This window comes from Ailuropoda melanoleuca, chromosome X (assembly GCF_002007445.2).
Source record: "Ailuropoda melanoleuca isolate Jingjing chromosome X, ASM200744v2, whole genome shotgun sequence".
NCBI classification, from domain to species: domain Eukaryota; kingdom Metazoa; phylum Chordata; class Mammalia; order Carnivora; family Ursidae; genus Ailuropoda; species Ailuropoda melanoleuca.
Window position 1 is genome coordinate 93,247,671 of NC_048238.1, and position 19,572 is coordinate 93,267,242.

The following is a 19,572-nucleotide window of genomic DNA, read 5'->3' on the forward strand; positions in this document are numbered from 1 at the left end:
CGTTACCTTGGAATTAACTTAACCAGAGACGTAAAGGACCTATATCCTAGAAACTATAGATCACTTTTGAAAGATATTGAGGAAGACATAAAAAGATGGAAAAATATTCCATGCTCATGGATTGGAAGAATTAACATAGTTAAAATGTCCATACTACCCAGAGCAATCTACACTTTCAATGCTATCCCGATCAAAATACCGAGGACATTTTTCAAAGAACTGGAACAAATAGTCCTTAAATTTGTATGGAACCAGAAAAGGCCCCGAATCTCCAAGGAACTGTTGAAAAGGAAAAACAAAGCTGGGGGCATCACAATGCCGGATTTCGAGCTGTACTACAAAGCTGTGATCACAAAGACAGCATGGTACTGGCACAAAAACAGACACATCGACCAATGGAACAGAATAGAGAACCCAGAAATGGACCCTCGGCTCTTTGGGCAACTAATCTTTGATAAAGCAGGAAAAAACATCCGGTGGAAAAAAGACAGTCTCTTCAATAAATGGTGCTGGGAAAATTGGACAGCTACATGCAAAAGAATGAAACTTGACCACTCTCTCACACCATACACAAAAATAAACTCCAAATGGATGAAAGACCTCAATGTGAGACAGGAATCCATCAAAATTCTAGAGGAGAACATAGGCAACAACTTCTATGACATCGGCCAGAGCAACCTTTTTCACGACACATCGCCAAAGGCAAGAGAAAATAAAAGATAAAATGAACTTATGGGACTTTATCAGGATAAAGAGCTTCTGCACAGCCAAGGAAACAGTCAAAAAAACCTAATTCTCTTTTTAAAAATAATTTATAACCTTACTAGCTTTGTATGACTCTACTTAACCATTGGGCTGATGTCTTCAGGGAGTTCTCCTCAGTGACTCCCAGATCTCTTTGCTGAGCCAGAACTGATGGCTCAGAAGCTATCAGTTTATGAAAACGGTTTGGCTTATTTTCCTCTAAATGCTCATCATAGTTTTCAAATTGTTGCCACACAAACTATGTCATGTATTCTCATGAAGGACAGAAAGAATAGATTGCTATCTTCATTTTATAGGTTAGGAAATCGAGGTCCACAAAGATTAAATGACTCACTCAAGAGAACAAGGCAGTTTATACCAGCACTCCGAGAAGAATTTCTCGTCTTGAACTGATCACTCACTAGCTGTGTGTAATTTGTGTACATCGTTTGACGTTTCTGTGTCTCAGTTTCTTCACATGTAAACCATGACTATCATACCTAGTTATTATCCATTATGGAGTTGTGAATGATAAACTGAAATATTACTATTTGCCATTTATATAGCATTTACATTTTTCAAACTCTACTCATCTCTTATCTCATTTAGTCCCACAAGACTGGTTTCATTATTACCTCCAATTTACAGATGAAGAAATAGAGACTGACCAAGAATGGATGACTAACTTGGTCAAAGTCACAGAGCTGCAATGTGTCAGAGCTGCAATCATAGATTCTCTGGCTCCAGATTCAGTGCTCTTTTCACTACACCATAGCTACTGGGAAGCTCATGTAAGTGAGGCAACCAACATGAAAGTGCTTTATAAAATGCAAATGCCTTACAAATGCTATATAAACATTAAGGAATATGACAACCTGCACTGATAGATATAATGAGACTGCTACCACACTAGCAAAGAGGACTCAGAAACAAAGTTGTAAAAGTTGCTGCATACACAGATTGAAAGTGTCAGGGACAGGGTAAGGAAGCTGCCCATAGGAACAGAAGACCTTGCCATTTCAAAGGCAGATCCATGAAAACAAACCTCCCATCTTGGTTTTAAATCTTGGACTCAGGATAGCAACCTAATCGCATCAGACATATTCTATGCTAAAAGTCACCTGAGCACAAGTGTAGAGCTGGGTGTCAACCTTAATCTGAACTCGGAGTCCTCCGTTACCTTTAAAGCTGCCACCTGTAAAGATGACTGAGTGGATTTGATCAAAGAGGCTCAGAAATTTCATGCTCCAATGTAATACCAGCCTCAATTGTCAAGATGCTCCAATAAATGTAAGATAGCCCTAATATTACTAACACTAGACACAGAGGTCAGTAATTATTGTTGTACCCAAGACTAGCTAGCTTAGAGAAGTAAACTTACAATTATCACAGCTACATTTTCATTACTCAGGTTTTCATCCAGCAGAATGCATTCAGGATAACACATGCACATTTATTACCCTTTTGGCAGCACATGGTCTTGTCATAGTGACAGGCTACAGAACACATCTTAGTGTTTCATTAGAGCCTTGTTGTGACCATGGGAGCTTGGCACTATTTAATTCTGACTAAATTCCAAATCAATAACTTGTTAAAGAAAGAAACTGTCCCCCTGGAGGGCTACCAGAGTAAAAAGTTACCAACCTCAGCTTGTTTGCACCAAACGCTGATGTTTTTACGCTGGGCTTTTGTGAAATGGTCCCATGCCTTTTGTTTGGAGGCGGAATGGTACACAGCTACTATCTGCTCAACTGCAGCGTCAGATCAGCAGTTGAATCAGGTTGGAGTATCATCCAGGGGTCGCAAGAGAGAGGAGAAAAGAAATAAGAGAAGCATCAGGCTTGTTGTATCTTCTCGTATGACACCAGTAGGCTATGGTTGTGCTCAGAAAAGGTTACATGTGTTGGGGTACCACGATCTTAAAGAAGACTCAAAGGCAGAGATATCAGTACAGAGATCGAAGAAAGGGAATTCCAGAAGGTTTGGGGTGAAATGGTAACTAAAGTTTTAATACAGGCAGTCTGTATTCATCCAGGCAGGTGAGACAAGTATTGCGGTGAAAGTGATTTAGTGTTAATGACTAGCACAGCATGGCAGTGAGCGGCAAACTTGTACCAGCTCCTTCTGACCACTGGCTTCTTTCATAAACTAGCCTTCCAAAATGAACTTGCATACCTCACTTCAACAGAGTCCATCCTTTTGTTATTCTGAGGTATATTTAACCAGAAGCATCAAGTGGGAACCTAAGATGAATGGAATCTATTTTAAGTCTATGTAGATGGGTTTGTTGACTGGAGAAATAGAAGTTTTATGGAAGAATACTGTATAAATGCAGTCCTAAAGCATATTTTTCAGAGTCTCTTAAAAAATGTCAAACGGAGAAGTATGTACAATATTCTGGTGCTTTTACCTAACCAGTTCAAGAGAAGGGAAACTTAGACATGACTTTTTGGGGAGAGGAATAGAAGGACAAGAGCCTCTTCCTGGGTGGGTATTCACAGTAAGAAAATCCAGAGGTGTTATTTTTTTTTCTTTACAGCCCTGATTGTACCCTGTCTACGAATGAGTTAAGGATTTATAGTCCCATGATGCTTGCTGTTTTTTTTTCTATTTGTTTTGAAGTCCTAAAAACATGTGCTTTCTCTGCCTGGATTCTATGCCCATATATATTTTCAAAATAAAAATGGAAAATAAAAGAACTCTTCCTTAATCCTAATTATGTATGAGTCAAGTGTGGGAAGTCACATACGAGAAGAGTGGGCCTTAATTGTTTAAAAGCCAAATCATAAAACTATACTCTTATTCTTAAAGTGAATGTAGTTCCTTACTCAAAAGATATGAGTGCATAGTTGTATAATATGTTGAACTAAAAACATCACTTGAGAATTTTTCTGATCTGTCTCATTTAAGAGACCTTGGAAAGGTTTGGAGTAGTACTTCTTCTTTCTTTTCTTTTTTTTCTGGTACAAAAAGGCGGTTTTATTAAAGCATGGAGACAGGACCCATGGGCAGAAAGAGCTGCCAGGAGTAGTATTTCTTTTGGAAAATGGCCATTTTGGTGGCTTCTCATCCCACCCAGTGTCTACAACATCCAGAAAAAAAAATAGAAGAAAGTGAAGTGAAAACAACAGGTAGAAGTAGCAAATCTGGCTTCTATTCAATCACCCTGGGAAACATAATTACACTTTCACTAAAATGTAGTACCTGAAAAAACATAATAGGATAATGATGCAAATCTGAAGCAGAGAAGCTTATAAATGCTGATGCTGTATTCTAACTTTAGCAATGAAATACCAAACTTTCCACTGAGGCCTGAGGCTGCTTATAACTTACTTTGAAAACAAGCAAAAGTAAAAGCACAGGATCGTGGTCTAGCTACTGGTGTTTCTAAGGAGATGAAGGAGATATACCAGGAAAAATGAACATAGGAGGTTCCCACATGTATCCCATTAAACTGGAGTTTGGGCATTTGGCAATACAAGGAGACCACAAGGCAGTGAAGAAGGGATCCTTGCCCTTGACACAGGATGGCTTTGTAGGCCTGGTTCCTTGGCGGAGAATGTGGTGCCTAAGTGAAGCGCCCTCTCACCCTTCCACAGAACTCTGACTTCTACTCACATTGAATGAGAATTCCAGAAAGGGCCTGCTTGAATTTCTCCTTTGCTTCTTCCATGTCTTTCTCATGGGCAGCTTTCTCATTCACCAGGCGGCGAACGTGGCTGTTGGCCGACTGGATCATAGAGTAGAAGTTGTTGGCGCTGCGACGATTCACCTCTCCTCGTTCAATCCAGGTCAGCAAGGTCTGCACAGCTTCTGAGAATTTAGAATCATCTGAAAAAAGAAGATTTTTCAAATCATCAAAAGTAACCATGTCTCTATCTACCCAACATGCTGGCAATCGTTGGAAGTGGTTGTTAAACGAACTGCGGAGGATGAGGAGCCGTGCATGCACACACAGGCAGCAGGCAGGCAGGCTGAAAGGACGAAAGACCCAAAAAGTAGTCAGACTGGTTGTAGTCTATGAAGAATTTTCAGAAAGAGAATTGTTTCTTCTTTTCAAAAAAAAATTTTTTTTAACAGATATAGAGTTTACTGATTAGAGTAAAAGTTTACCGATTAGAGTTTTCACATATTGTGAATTTCTTAACCTCTCTGATTGTGTGTGTGTGTGTGTGCAGGTGTGTAATGTATGAATTATCTATGAGAGAACTTCAGAACCCTACAGTCCTGTTTTTATAATAAGGAAAAGTAAACCTGAATCTTGAGTTTAACTTGAATTTGATAGTAACTTTATCCTGGATCCATGAAATTATAGTGTTGGAAGAAGCCTTAAGAAAGAGTTACATGGGTAGTTCTTTAAGCATCAACACGTAGATTTTTAACCTTTTATAGCATCACTCCTGCATTCAGTCCATAGCCCCAGGCTTTTCACTCAGTCCCAGTCACAATCTAGTTTGATGTAATTCATTCTATTTCTACATTTCGCCACATCCTGATTCTCTTGCCTGAGGAATCCTCCAAGTAGATTTCTGCAGCTAGTTAGGAGTTGTTCTCTGATGTTAAAGTAGTAGCACAGCTTATCCAAACCTTCTGGTCCAGCTTCCTGATATAGGCACTTATATATTCTGTTAGAGGCTCCTGAGAGAGAGATCCATTAGCATCCTACTGTAGGCCTGTTCTAGGGCTCCACATCCCTGTCTGGCTAGAAACCCTTATGTCCACTGGAAATAGCTCTCACTACGATTTGAACTTCTTGCCTCTTGCCATTTCTCAGTGCAGACATATAATGAGAGTTAAGCCTCCTCTTTAGGATAGCTTTTTATTTCATTATTTGCATACAATATGTTTGCTGCTCATTTCTTGCATGAGGTCCACACACCAGCACATTCATTCTTTAAAAAAAATTCAAACTGACTTGTTTGGTGTCCTATGAATATGACGTTTTACCAATGCTTTCAGCCATTCCAGCTTTTCAAAATGTACCATTGTTTCTGTATCTCTACTCTGTGTCTCTCTTCTCTTACAGGAAGACAAAATCAATTCAAACAAAGGATTTCTTAAATGTGTGAATCCCTTAGGCTATATGTTGCAAACAAGTTCAGTGAATGAGACCTATTTGAAAAGTGGAATTAGCAGCATCGTGCTGAGTCTAGAGCACAAGAAGCAGGGAAAATTCATACCATTAGAGCCAGGTTGTATCATTAACAAGATCAATAGGACACCAGCATTCATCCAATAAAATCAACCATACTTGGAGAATGAAAAAGACTGGATTTGAACTACTATCACAGGAGACCAGGCAGGGCAATTAATGTTAAATTGGAATAATGGCTCTGAGAGTCAAGCAGGGGGAACAGGAACAAAAACTAAAGGGAGAACGGTCTGATTTAGCAATGTCTCGAAGTCTCCATAGTTACTGCATGAAATAAGTTGGCCATTTTAAGTGATTAAAGAAGTTGTCTTTTGGTTGGTGGTAGCTAAGTCTCTGAGCTATCTAAGAATGGACACTGTGACCACTCTCTGGGCCCCCATTTTCTCATCTGTGGAAAGGGAATTTTTACCAGAGTTTTCCAGGGTGACATTCTGATTTAGAATTCAAAACTAACTTGTTATCCACAATGAAATGGGATGCTGACAGGTCCCAAGTCATGAATCACAGCTAAAATTCTCTGATGTAAAAATGTGGGAAAAATGCATCTTGTCTTAGTCATCTTATGTATGGAGAGAAAAATGCCATCCCTTGAGGCAGCGAAGGAGTAGAGACACAGGTGTGAGTGACAAATTTTTTTGGCTCTTCAGTTACTAGGTACACCTCTCTATCTGCAAAACTCCAACACAAGAAATGCTTAGAATCTGTTAGTGGGAAATTCAAAGGATTATTGCCAAAAATACAAATATATCTATTAAATTTCCCCCAAAGAAAAGAGTTCTTTTAATCACAAAGCTCAAGTGCTTTCTGTACCTTTTAGTTTTTCAGCAACAACGCTGCATTCATGATCTGAATAGTGGACCACTGGTGGTGGGGATGGTGGGCGCAATCTTTCTTCTTCCATCCTTCTACGGTGGCGCTCCTCCCTTGCGAGCATACGCTGTTTGCATTCCCACTCATACAGGTCATCCCGAGCCTGTGCAAAATCGACGTGGAGCCTGCCTGTGTCCTTCTTGTCAGTGCTAGAGCCCAGGCGAATCCGGTAACCTAAGTGCACAAGAGGGAGAGAGAGGAGTACAAGTTACCTCAGTGGGTGAACAACTGTTAAGTACTTTTCCCAGTTCAGTGCTTCCAATGTGGCTGTGGCAATTCCAAGTGACCACATAACCTTAAATTCTCTCCCCACTACTAGTGAGGTGAACCATCAAATGACTTGGGGTATAGTTTCATTTCTGATCACAGTTTACTATTCTGTGGGTTGGGTCAATCTTGTTCATAGGAGTTATATTCCTCCATCTACCACCCTACCTCTGACAGGGGGAGGCTCTAGGGGTAATGGTATTAAGAATGAACCTTATACAGCACCATGGGTTGGAAAGAATGGGAAAGGCAGCCTCAAATTGTGGTGTCTTTGAATAACTTCAGGAATGTCAGTCATACCACTACATAGAATTTTGATAAAATTTAAATGGATCAGCTTGGCATTTCAATCTCCCAAATTGCTTCCTAGATGTATTTGGCAACCCTGAACATTTTTTTTTTCTGGGAAAAAAATGGATATGATGGGGAGTGGTATGTGAGCCAGGTGGTATAAAATTTGGGATCCTTAAAAAAAAAGAGGTAGTGTGCTTGTAATCTAGTGGCATAAGACCAGGATTCAGAAAACCAGGATTCAAGTCTATACCTCCACTTTTTGTGCCAGCTGTACTACCCAAGTGAAACCTCTTAACAAAAAAGTGAAAAACATTTATTAAGTTTTTATTAACTTAAGTTTCAGAAGCTGAGCTAGCTCCTTCCACACACATGTATTTTACTTCATTCTCAGCATAAGCTTGCAGACCAACTCCTGCCTTAAATAACTAAAAATATGGAAATAACTAAAAAATATGGAAAATACATATGAAACAATGGTTTTTAAGACATTGGACATTGGGCAATGAAGACAGAGATCACTGACAGACAAGAAGCAAATGAAGTGATCCCTATGATTTCTCCAGTTTATTACACGGAGAGAGTTTCCAGGCCTTAGGACAGAAAGAGGAACTCAGTCAAAGCACGTTGATCTCCCCGAGTTGAAGAGATTGAATCCAGGGAGACTATGATAGACAGAGTTTATATGGCAGAGTACTGGAAAGAGGAAAGCTATACAGATAAATAACTTCAGAGATCTGCAGAGGGTCCTCCATTATTATTTAGCTCACATTGAAGTCTGCATGTGTGTGTGTGTATGAAACTACCTGTGGATTAGAGGTAACAATCCCTAGAGCTCACACAGGGCTGGCGATAGTTCTTTACCCCACAAGCCAGAGCGGAAAAAAATGAATAATTCACAGAGTATTGAGTAGAGTAGTCAGAAGGGTTTTGCCTTAGTTAGTGGAGAAAAATGAGCCCTAGACTAAATCCTGCTCTGGTTCTGCTGAACAAAGCTTAAAAAACAAGACCTAAAAGGATAAAAAATTTTTCCAAGTTAATTAACTGCATCCTGGAACAAAGTTCAAGAATACGTACAGGAATGAAAAATATCTGGTACCCAATATGGTAAAATTCACAATGTTTGGTATCCAATAAAAAAATTACCCAATATTCAAAGAAGCAGGAAAATCACAAGAAAGATTAAAAAATCAACCAATCAAAATGGACCCAGAAGTGATACAGATAATATAATTAATATACAGGGACATAAAAACAACTATTATAATTGAATTTCATACGCTTAAGAAGTTAGAGACAATGTAACCATAATAACTAGTAACACAAAATACATAAAAAAGAACCAAAATCAAATTTCTAGAGATTTGAAGTACAATGTCTGAGTTGAAAAAAATTCACTGAATAGGACTAATGGCAATTAGATACTGCCGAAGAAAAGATTAATGAACTTGAAGACACAGCAATATAAGCTATTCAAAATGAAATACGGAGGAAAAGCACTGAAAGAAAATGAACAGAGTACCAGTGAGATGTGGGACAACTTCAAGGGGCCTACTACAGCCTAACTGGGGCCCTGCCCGGAAAGAGGGGAGGGAATAGAAAAAAATGAAGAAATAAGGGCAGAAAAATGTCCAAATTTAATGAAAACTCAGAGATCTAAGAATTTCAAGGAAACTCAAGCATAAGAAACATGAAGGACATTATACCAGGCATATAACAATCAAATTTCTCAACACCATAATAAAAAAAGAGCATATCTTAAAAGCTTCTGGGGATGTACTGTATGGTGACTAATAAACAAAATAAGAATTATTTAAAAATAAATAAATAAACAAAAGCTTCCATAGACTTAAGACATATTATGAGCAGAGAAACAAAAAAGATAACATCATATTTTTTTGTTGGAAACAATACAAGCAAGAAGATAATGAAGTAACATCTGACAGAAAAAAAAAAAACTGTCCGCCCGGAATTCTACGTCCAGAGAACATATCTTTCAAACAGAAAGGTGGAATAAATTCCTTTTGATACATACAAATGCTGAAAGAATTAATCAGGAGCAGACTTGCACTATAAAACTTGTTAAAGGAAATTCAAGCACAGGGAAAATGACATCAAATGGAAATTTGAGTTTATACCAAGGAAGGAAGAGCATATATAATATATGATTCCATTTATATGAAACTCTAGAAAATGCACACTAATCTGACAGAGAATGGAGCAGTGGTGGCCTGGGGAGAGAAGAAGGGAGGGGCAGGAGGAATGGATCACAAAAGGAATATGAAGGAAGATTTTGGGGGAGGTGGACATGTCCGTTATTTTGACTGTAGTGATAGTTTCACAGCCGTATGTATGTGTCAATAAAACCAAACTGTATTTTTGAAATATGTGAAGTTCATTGTATGTCAATTATTATACTTCAATGAAGCTGTTATAAAGAATAATGCCCCTTACACTAAAACCGCTACACATTCTTTTTAGAAAGAGGAAGAATAAATACATTTCATAAGCACATTTTGCTAGGGCTCTTTACAGTTTACAATGCACTTTCACATTCAGTCATCTTATTTGATCATCAGAGCCATCAGAAAAATGGCTATTAATGATTGCCTTGCCTATTCTCCCAGGATCATGAAGAGGATCAAACAAAAGGATGATATGAAAGCTTGGTATAACACATGACAGACACTATGATGCTAGGAGATTGGTACATGGTGCACAATGTTAGCTCCCTAAGATGCTCAAACTCCAATAGAAAAAAAAATGGTTATTTCTACATTCCCAGCCCCCTTTCTAAAGGATTTTGTTTGTTTTAACCTTTTTTTTTTAAACCATGTGGGAGAACAGCCATTCAATTCAGGAGATTTCTAGTGCTTATGAGCTTTCAGGGAGCAGGTTCAAATTTAAAGGGCAAAATTTAGTGTTTTCACATCACCGATGATTGCAATCCCCTTTCCCCTGGCAGCCTTGAGAATGTTTCCAGGACATAGTTGTTGCCAGAGAGCTGATTTCAATGATGTTTAGATGGATACCTCCTGAGCAGCATGTCATCTTTTATGTACAACTGTTCAGAGTTTTTCAAGACCTTTAAGTTCTTATTAAAACAGTCTATTGTGGAATGCTCTATGATCATTCCTAAGTGCTGTCAAATCTTCTGTACATTTTACAGCACTTAGCAAATGTAATAAGAGTATTATACATCTCAATAGCCAAATTATGGAAGCAGCCCAAGTATCCATTGACAGATGAATGGATAAAGAAGAGGTAGTATATATTTACAATGGAATATTATTCAGCCATAAAAAGAATGAAATCTTGCCATTTGCAATGACATGGATGGAGTTAGTATTATGCTAAGTGAAATAAGTCAGAGAGACAGATACCATATGATTTCACTCATATGTGGAATTTAAGAAACAAAACAAATGAGCAAAGGGGGGAAAAAAGAGAAAAACAAACCAAGAAACAAACTCTTAACAATAGAGAACAATCTGATGGTTACCAGAGGGGAGGAGGGTGAGGGGATGGAGGAAATAGGTGATGGGGATTAAGGAGTGTACTGGCTGGGATGAGCTCTGGGTGATGTATGGAAGTGTTGAATCACTATATTGTTTACCTGAAACTAATATAACACTATATGTTAACTAACTGAAATTAAAATTAAAAACTTAATAAAAAAGGAATATTCTACATCTTCTTCCTCCTCTCCTTCCCTACTTTACCAGCCTACTTTTTCAAACCCTCATTACATTTTCCCTGGCCTGTTGCAACAGGCATCTAACTGACTTCCCCTCCCCCTAGATACTGGGGATTCAAAATTAAATAAGACAGTCCCTTCCCTTAAGGAGTTCATACTCTGCTCAGGGAGACAGATGTGGAAAGAGACAGTCCTAGCATGGTGCTATAGGTGTCATGCTAGGAGGAAACATTGGGTACTGTGGAAGTGCTAAGGAAGGGGTGCTCAGACCAGCCTGGGGCACAGTGGGGAGAGAAGTCAGAGAAAGCTTTCCAGAAGAGGTTATGCTTGAGCTGGAGCTTTGGGGTGTGAGGATGTATATATGGCAGGTGGGATGGAAAAGGTAATTAGAGGAAAAAGCATAAAGCACCATGGCACATTCTGAGAACTAGAATTAGTGTGTTTAGGACATGGTATGTGAGGGAAGAACTGGGAGATGGTGCTGCAAGATAAGACAGATAATCAAGGCCCTTAGATGTGACAAATAAGGAGTTTTGGACAACAGAGACAACTGAGAAGTACCAAAGAACTTTAAAGTAAGATGTTGGGTGGAAACAGTCATTTTTCATCTCTGAAGGCAAGAGGGGTTACCATTAAGCCCAAACTTTATCTGCCACAGATGCAAATACACTGATCCACAATCTCTGCATTGTGCCTGGTAGGCACACTGTTCATAACTAAACACCTACCAGAAAGATAAAGGGCTTTGTCCACCATGTATTCCTCAGCAAAGCGAATGTGACAAAAGTTCTTTTTGCTCTTCCGAATAGCAATGATCTCTCCACACTGCTCGAACATTTCCACGATGATCTGCTCTGTCCCATTTTCAGGCAGGCCACCCACAAATACTGTTTTGCACCCTGGTGGTCGTTCTCGAGTTGCAGGAGGTGGAAGATCTGAGCAGAATTGCAAAAGTGTTTGAAATTAAGATTTTTGCTTGGGACAGACCTCCTAGAAATCTAACATGTCCCAGAGATAGCCCTATAGCCCCCATCAGACTCTGGCCCAAGTGCCAGAAGCATGTGGCCTCTAAGGCGCTCGTCTCTGCTCCACAGCACATGGAAATCATTTTATTCAATGGTTTGGTGACTATGATGCCTAAATGATAAAGACTCAGACCCGTCTGTCTGTCCCATCCAGAGTTCTTTAATTCTGTTCTTTACTTGTGTTGTGACAACTCAGCTATGCCCAATTTTCAGTCATTTTTGCTAGGAAGACAGTTGGGGGGAAATCCCACTCACTTTAAATTCTTACTTTCTGGAATTCTCAGAACCAGAAGGGTTCTGACAGAAGGGTTGTTTAATTCAGTTTATAGTTACTAAATTCTCTGTTCATGCTTACTGAAAGAACTGTTTCAGAATTAATTTGACAATGATGGCGTAAACATTTACAAAAATATTTATGGGTACCAGAATGATTTGGCTGACAAAGTCAGCTAGACTATAAACCATGCTTTCTAGGTTTTTTTGTCTTTTGATACCAGTGAGTCCTTCTTCAAATTTCTGGCTGGGGAGGCGAGGTCCAGAGTCAATCCTGCAGCATTTAGAGGGAAGTATGAAAGACAGCAGAGAAAGTAAGCTCGTCTGGGAAATCATTAACTAAAGTGAGATAAATTTGGCTATAGAGAGTCATTAAAAACATACTTAATGAGATGATTCTCCCTCTGCTAAAAAAAAGTATGCTTTCTACTCACTCATCTTATACATAAAGCCTGTTTTATCTGCCAGCTCCGTCTGGCTATTTATATGTACCCAAGCATTTTCCAAGCAAAATTCTACAGTTCACAGCCCAACAAAACAAAGTGTGATGGTCAAAGGTTTTTTTTAGTGTTGGTTTTGTATCTGCAAGGATTTATTTTGTGTAATCCATTCTTTCCATTCAGCTCTTACAATAGTTCTCCCAGCTCAAGATTTGGAGAGCTCAACAACTAGTGATTACAGCTCTTATGCAAAACTAAATGAGTCTCACTTGTAGATCAGGCCAAGGTCCCCGCTTGACATTTATCCAAGTTGGCAAGTGGATGGTTTGGGAGCCTCCTTGGGTATGAGCATCTCTAGCTTCCTCACTTTGCTACCACTGTCTGTCTTATCAGTGTGGCTCAGAATAACCAGGTTCTCATGATGCTCTCTTCCCCTTTACTTAGTCAATAAAAGGGGTAAAGGGATTCAGGGAACTTATAAAGTTTCTGTTAATTTTAAAAATATCTGTTATTTCAAGAACTCACTGTATTGGTCTTTTGTTCTATAGGAGAAGTGTAAAAGGAAAAGGAAGATAACCTAGTGAGTAGGAATCTGAAATGTCTTAGTCATGGGCACTGGAGAAATTTGATTTTAGCCAAAAAGGGGAAAATTAGGTCCAGAATCTCTTGAGACTTCTGCTTCTGAGTTTTTAAGAAATGGAAGGATTCTAATATCACACACTTTCTGTGATTCTCAACTCTGACAGCACATTACAATCAACTTGGGAGTCAAACAAACAAGAAAATCCTGGGCCCACTCCAATGAGTGATTTAATTAGTTTGGGTGCAGCCTGTGCATTATTTTTTAAAAGATCCTCAGGCAACTCTAATGGTAGCTAGGATTGAAAACCCCTGACTTGGTCTAAACTTCTCCTGTTACAGAGATAACCTTAGCTGAGTGAGGCTGAGTGACTCATTCAAGATTACCAAATTAGATAGAAAGAGAAGGAACATGAACTTGGAGCAGGTAAACCTGGATTTAAACCTTAACTTTATAACTGTCTATAGGACCTTGTGAAAATTACATAACCTCTGAGAACCTCATATTTTCATCTGTAAAATAGGGATACTGCCTTCTACCTTACAAAGGTTTTTGTAGGATAGTCTATATTGCAAGTGGTACAATGTCTAGTGTTTGATAGGTTCCCAATAAATAGTAGTTATTGTAGTGTTATTATTATTTACTGTTATAGAACCCAGGTTTCCTGATCACCAATCTGAGGCTTTCTAAAGCCCTACCACAGGTCTGGAGTGGAGTGGTAGCTTAAGACCTGGACTTCTAAATTCCCAGCTCCTTGCTTTATCCAGATCTTCAGATAAGGCTTGGTTTGGGAAGGAATCACTCTTCTCAATAGAGGAATCTACAGCTGTGAAGACACAAATGGTTTTGACCATGGAATACAGAGCCATGTTTTCAAATCAAGGGCTTTAGCCCAAAATCCCATTTTAGAATTCTTCTGAAGTTTGCTATTTAAGGAATTTGATGGTAAAGAAACTTTTTGTGGAGCAAATGATCATCTTTGTATATTATTTAAGTTTGCTTAGTTAGGTCAAAGTTTCAGTCCACTGAAAGACTCTAAGGAATGTCTGGTTACTGCCACAGTTATATATAACACCGAAAATACAAAGGCTTTTAATCCTTTAAAAATTCTGTGGAATTTAAAAATTCTGTGATGAAGTCATCATCCTATTCAGATGCTGTGATTATTCTGTGGTAACTGCTAAGTAAGAAAGCATAAAAGCCACTAAGAGTGGGGTCAAGAATGCTGGGGTTTATTATTTTCCTTGGGTAAATGTAGAAAGCCTCTTTGATAGCATTCGCTAAGATTTAGGTGTATGCCACTCAACAAGGCAATAGGCTGTACTACCTTCCTTAATGGATAGTACTCGTACTTCAATTAACAGCTCAAAGCACTTTGTTGTCTGGGTCTGATTTTCTAATCCCACTGAAATCAGTGATCTGGGCACAGCAAGGATAACTCCATAGGAGAGCAAATTCAAAGTCCACCTATTAATCAGGTAATGTGCTAAACTCTTCTAACACCCCAACCACTACTCTGGATAGAGAAGAAGAAAACTTCATGTAAATGATTCAAGATAACTGAGAGTATAAAGAACTTTAATCTCTGGTAATGGAAAAGGAGAAGCTTCTAGCAACTCTAATTGTAACTAAGCACCTACTCTGGGGAGCTCTTTTGGGGAAATCAGCATTAAGATCTGAGTCACTGCTGATCTTTGAAAAGTGAAGTAGGGGGCAGCATGGAAGACCTATAAACCACTTGCATGTGTCTTGCTTTTCAAAGAAGCGTCACAGATCACTCACTGGTTTGCCAGAATTTACATACTGTAAAGTCTTTGAGTTGATTTTATTAGACAGCCCAAGACTGAAGGCCCCCTAGACAATCAGCAGGGGTCAGATATATTTTAATGTAATTCTAACTGATTGGAGATAATCAGAGGACTGGTGAATCTTTATTAATTCTCAATTTACCCACTTTCTCTAATTTTCTTTATAGAATCCAGCCCTAGGAGCCAAAATGAGGTTGGCCTGTTCTGAGATAGTAAAATGAAAAAATTGCTTTTTCTTTTTTCTGGCTCCTGGGTGCTTTCCCACATCTCCGTACACACATAGCAGGTGATATTCCACCATTTATTCCGTGTTTCCTGTTAACTAGACAGTAGACTCAAAATGCAACCTCTCCATGCAGAAGATCTATCAGCTGAAGTGGGAGGAAAACCAATACTGTCATATCCTGAAATCCAAGTAAAGAAAGTATACCAATGAGTAAGGAGTAACCTACTGTGTCATATGTGACTATTAGGTCAATTAGGAAGAGAACTGAGAATTGACTACAGGATTCAGTATTATAAAGTCACTAGAGTTCTTAAACAAGGGACATTTTGATAGAGCGGTGGGGTGAAAGCATAAATAAAGAAGATTTAAAAGACAATTGAAAAAACTGGAAACAGCTAGTAAAGAGGGCTTTTGTACAGAAATGCAAACTCCTCTTTCTCTTTTAAATTTCAAAATGTTGGAATTCCTCAGGGCACTCTGCTTGTTTGTCATCCTTTCTTGATCTATATAATCTCTCTAGCGGTCTTGATCATGCTTACACTTTCAAATGACGTATTGTTTCAAAAAGGATGAAGGGGTCACTAGTACTAAAAATTGGAGAGAGATAAAGTAACTTAAGGGGTAAAAATTATCCATTGGACATAGCACCCAATATTTAAATGCAAATGCATTAGAGCAATGAATGATTAACTATTGTTTTAATTTCAGTATCTTCCATGTGGAAATGTTCCAGGAGAAGATAGGCTTGCAGTTGGGCTGGAGAGGAATGTGATACTGGGAAGCAGTTGAACTTGACTAACAGGTGGGTAAGTGGCAAGTAGAAATGACAGATTGAAGTCACATGAAGCATACCAGTGAAAGGCTTCTGAAGTCAGGAGTTGGACTTGGCATTTGTGAGCAATGGGAGCTCCAGGACTTTTGGGTTCTGTATATGTGACAAGCACCTGGATGAAGGGTCAGGTGGGAGAGGGTGAGGAATTGATGGTAAGGATATGTTCTAATGAAGCAAGACAGAAGCAGATTTGATGGCTGCATAAAGAGACTGTGAGAGTCCCCAAATTACAGGACCTTATTGCTTGAGAGGCCATTGAGTGCAAGAGAATATACCAGAGACAGAGGCAGAATATATCAGAGGCAGGCTAAGTACTGGGGTTTATAATCAAGGCCTTAGCAGACAAGGTTGGTAGGCTCTGGAGAAGATAAGGGATTCAGGCATACCAAATCCCTCTTCCCATCACACCTTCACAGTCTGGGGTGTTAGCAAAAATCATACTTGCCATGCTTTCAGCACAGAACTAAGGGAGTTTTCCCCATTAGCGTTTTCCCCCACACAACTAACCGAGCCCCCTTGTAACAAAATCCAAGTTCTAAACAGGAAATAGAACACCAGTTTACTTTAAGCTGTGTCAGGAGGGTCTGTTTTTAATTCAATCCAAAGCCAGGTTCCTTCCCAGAAGCCACCACTTTACTGGCACTAATTGCTCTGTTGGTATTCTTAACACAGAGATGAAGAACTAAAGGATTCAGCCATGAACGTAAAATGTTCCCTTTCACTCTGTGGCCCTTCCAGCTTAGAACTGCAAAGGCATGGTGTAGGTGGGGAAAGATACATGTATTTGAGAGATGTCTGTCTCTTTCTTTTCCTAGAGACTATCAAAAAGTTAGAGCCTCTTAAAAAAAAGTTAGGGCTCTTTAAGCTGTGTATGTCTGTATTCCTTTAAAGACTGCTCAACAATGTGGTCTATGTGTTATACACAAGGTATCTGTTATTCTTTGGAAATTCAGCGACTGAAGAGTCTGTAAAGTCATCACTTGTACCCAACATAGATGTTACAGGTTATGAGCCATCCTGTTACCTTGGACTTGACTGAGACAATGAAAAAGTAGTGTAGGCAGATTATGGGATAAGTGGATGATTAAAGCAGCAGGATTCTACCTTTACATATGTAGGAGGTTTTAACACTGGAAATGCCTAAATTCATGGCTTTTGAAATGAAAAAAGGTAGTATCAGTGATGCACAGCTTTCTCTAATCCAAAAGCAACACATGAGAAGAAAGGAAAAAAAAGTTCCGCTGCCCATTTGTAAGGACAGTGGCAGTAAGAGTAACAGACAAGGGTACGACAGTGCCATTCATTCACCTAGGCACTAAATACAAATCTAGGAATGGCCACTTGAGCTGGCAGGTAAGGCTTACTAGGTCATCTTATTCTCTATTCCCTAATTCTCCTGTGACATATTAGCTCTTCTTCCAATTCAGTCCTCTGAGATGCTAGTCTCCTAGATTTCTTATTGGCCTGGAAGGAAGTACCCTGCTGACGATCAAGGTCAAAGACCTGAAGAGGGCATTAAAACATTTCTCACTAAAAAAAGGGACCAAGGTGATTTGTCTAACCGACCCTGACTGACTCTAAAATCCTCTCAGTTATGAGCAGACTATCCTAAGTAGAATCTAGGTCCCTGCCAGGGCCTGATTCCATGACTAACTGATTCCTATGTAAGGTAGGAGATGAAATTGTTGTCTGAAGTCACATGTCAAAAGTTATGTTTATTGTGATAAGGCAAGTTCTTTGATCTATGGCCTGAACCCTTGAATGTGTCCCTTAACTGCTTTAATGTCAGCACTGTGGTGGCAGCTCCCTTAAGTAGGCTACCCAGCACCATGACTAGAATCATGGGAAAAGTTTTAATGAGGCTTGATTCATGTGCAGAAATAACTTCTGATCACTTAAAGTAAATAAAACCCCAAATAGATCCAGAAAAAAAAAGTTTGAGTCAATTATTGCTGCTATATTTTAAGTGAAATATGGCCACCATATCTTTGCAGATGTTTTTAAGTGTCTAAGGAGAAAACTATTCATTACTGACAAGATAGATCCCTAGACCATTTCCACATGAATTTCACTGACTGGATGGTTGCAAGTGGTTTGACTTAGTCTCAGTATTCCTCTTTGCCCTCATTGCAACTTAAACCTCACCCCACTGTCTGTTGCAGCCCATCAGTTGAACAGCAGTAGTTTGAGTGACGTGTGAATAGCTGGTGGCACTGGAGGATTCTTAGCACCAAATGTATACTCTCATGTGCCTCAGGTAGGCTCAGACACACTCTATTACTGCCATCGTCAGAATGTAGGCCAGTTATGAAAAAGAGAGTCTGTAAATGACAGTGTCGAACAACTTGTGTCAGGTGTCTCTTTCTGTACAAGCACACTTGAATTCCTTACCAGATGGCATTAGAAACACACTTTATCATTTGTACTGCAACCAGCACACAGAAATTTACTGTTCTGTGCATAAAATTCAGCCGTGCCTAGTAAGAGAAAATTTTCCTGTCTTGTTTTTTAGGTGAAGCTTCTATACATACATCTATGAAGCCCTTGGGTATTCTTTTGAAAAAGAAGAGTGTTTTTAAACACCAAAACTTGTGACTTGTGTGGAGAAAAAGCAAAATATTACTTGGATTTGGAGGGAAAAGCGTGCAGCTTTTACAGTGTATGATCTCTTTTACTACTGGCATATCTGGTGGAATTGGAGGAGGTACTATTCCTAAGCCAGGCATCATTGGAGTTATTGGTGGAATTCCAGTCATCATTCCAAGAGCAGGATCGAAGTCTAAAAAAGGAGAGAAAAGAGAACAATAAACGACACCAGGCAAGGTCAAGTGTAGGCAGAATATTACCTTATAAAGACTGTGGACTCTGGGAAACAAACTGAGGGCTTCAGAGGGGAGGGGGCTGGGGGATTGGGATAGGCCGGTGATGGGTATTAAGGAGGGCACATATTGCTTGGTGCACTGGGTGTTATACGCAAATAATGAATCATGGAACATTGCATCAAAAACTGGGGATATACTGTATGGTGACTAATATAACAAAACAAACTGAGGGCTTCAGAGGGGAGGGGGGTGGGGGAATGGGATAGGCTGGTGATGGGTAGTAAGGAGGGCATGTATTGCATGGTGCACTGGGTGTTTGTTATACGCAACTAATGAATCATCGAACTTTACATCAAAAACCAGGGATGTACTGTATGGTGACTAACATAATATAATAAAAATATTATTATAAATAAAATAAATAAATAAAAAGTTCAATAAAGGGAAAAAAACCAAAATAAAAATTATTTAGAAAAAAAGAAACTAAGGGTCTTCCTAAGACAGAGGCAAAATATTTAAGAAAACATGGTATGAGCATTACCAGG

The 19,572-nt window shown here is 39.1% G+C and overlaps 1 protein-coding gene across 11 annotated transcripts in view; it reads right to left on the reverse strand.

The window, feature by feature from the left end:
• ENOX2 (ecto-NOX disulfide-thiol exchanger 2) overlaps nucleotides 1–19,572 on the reverse strand; it is a 258,701-nt gene that overhangs the window by 31,106 nt on the left and 208,023 nt on the right. For all 11 annotated transcript variants that reach the window (XM_034649146.1, XM_011224118.3, XM_034649149.1 and 8 more), the window contains 5 exons: nucleotides 18,829–18,984; nucleotides 11,750–11,956; nucleotides 6,707–6,940; nucleotides 4,363–4,575; nucleotides 2,389–2,495 (listed from right to left, as the gene is read on the reverse strand). In XM_034649146.1, the coding sequence (XP_034505037.1) occupies nucleotides 2,389–2,495; nucleotides 4,363–4,575; nucleotides 6,707–6,940; nucleotides 11,750–11,956; nucleotides 18,829–18,984 (917 nt within the window). The remainder of the gene's footprint in view (nucleotides 1–2,388; nucleotides 2,496–4,362; nucleotides 4,576–6,706; nucleotides 6,941–11,749; nucleotides 11,957–18,828; nucleotides 18,985–19,572) is intronic.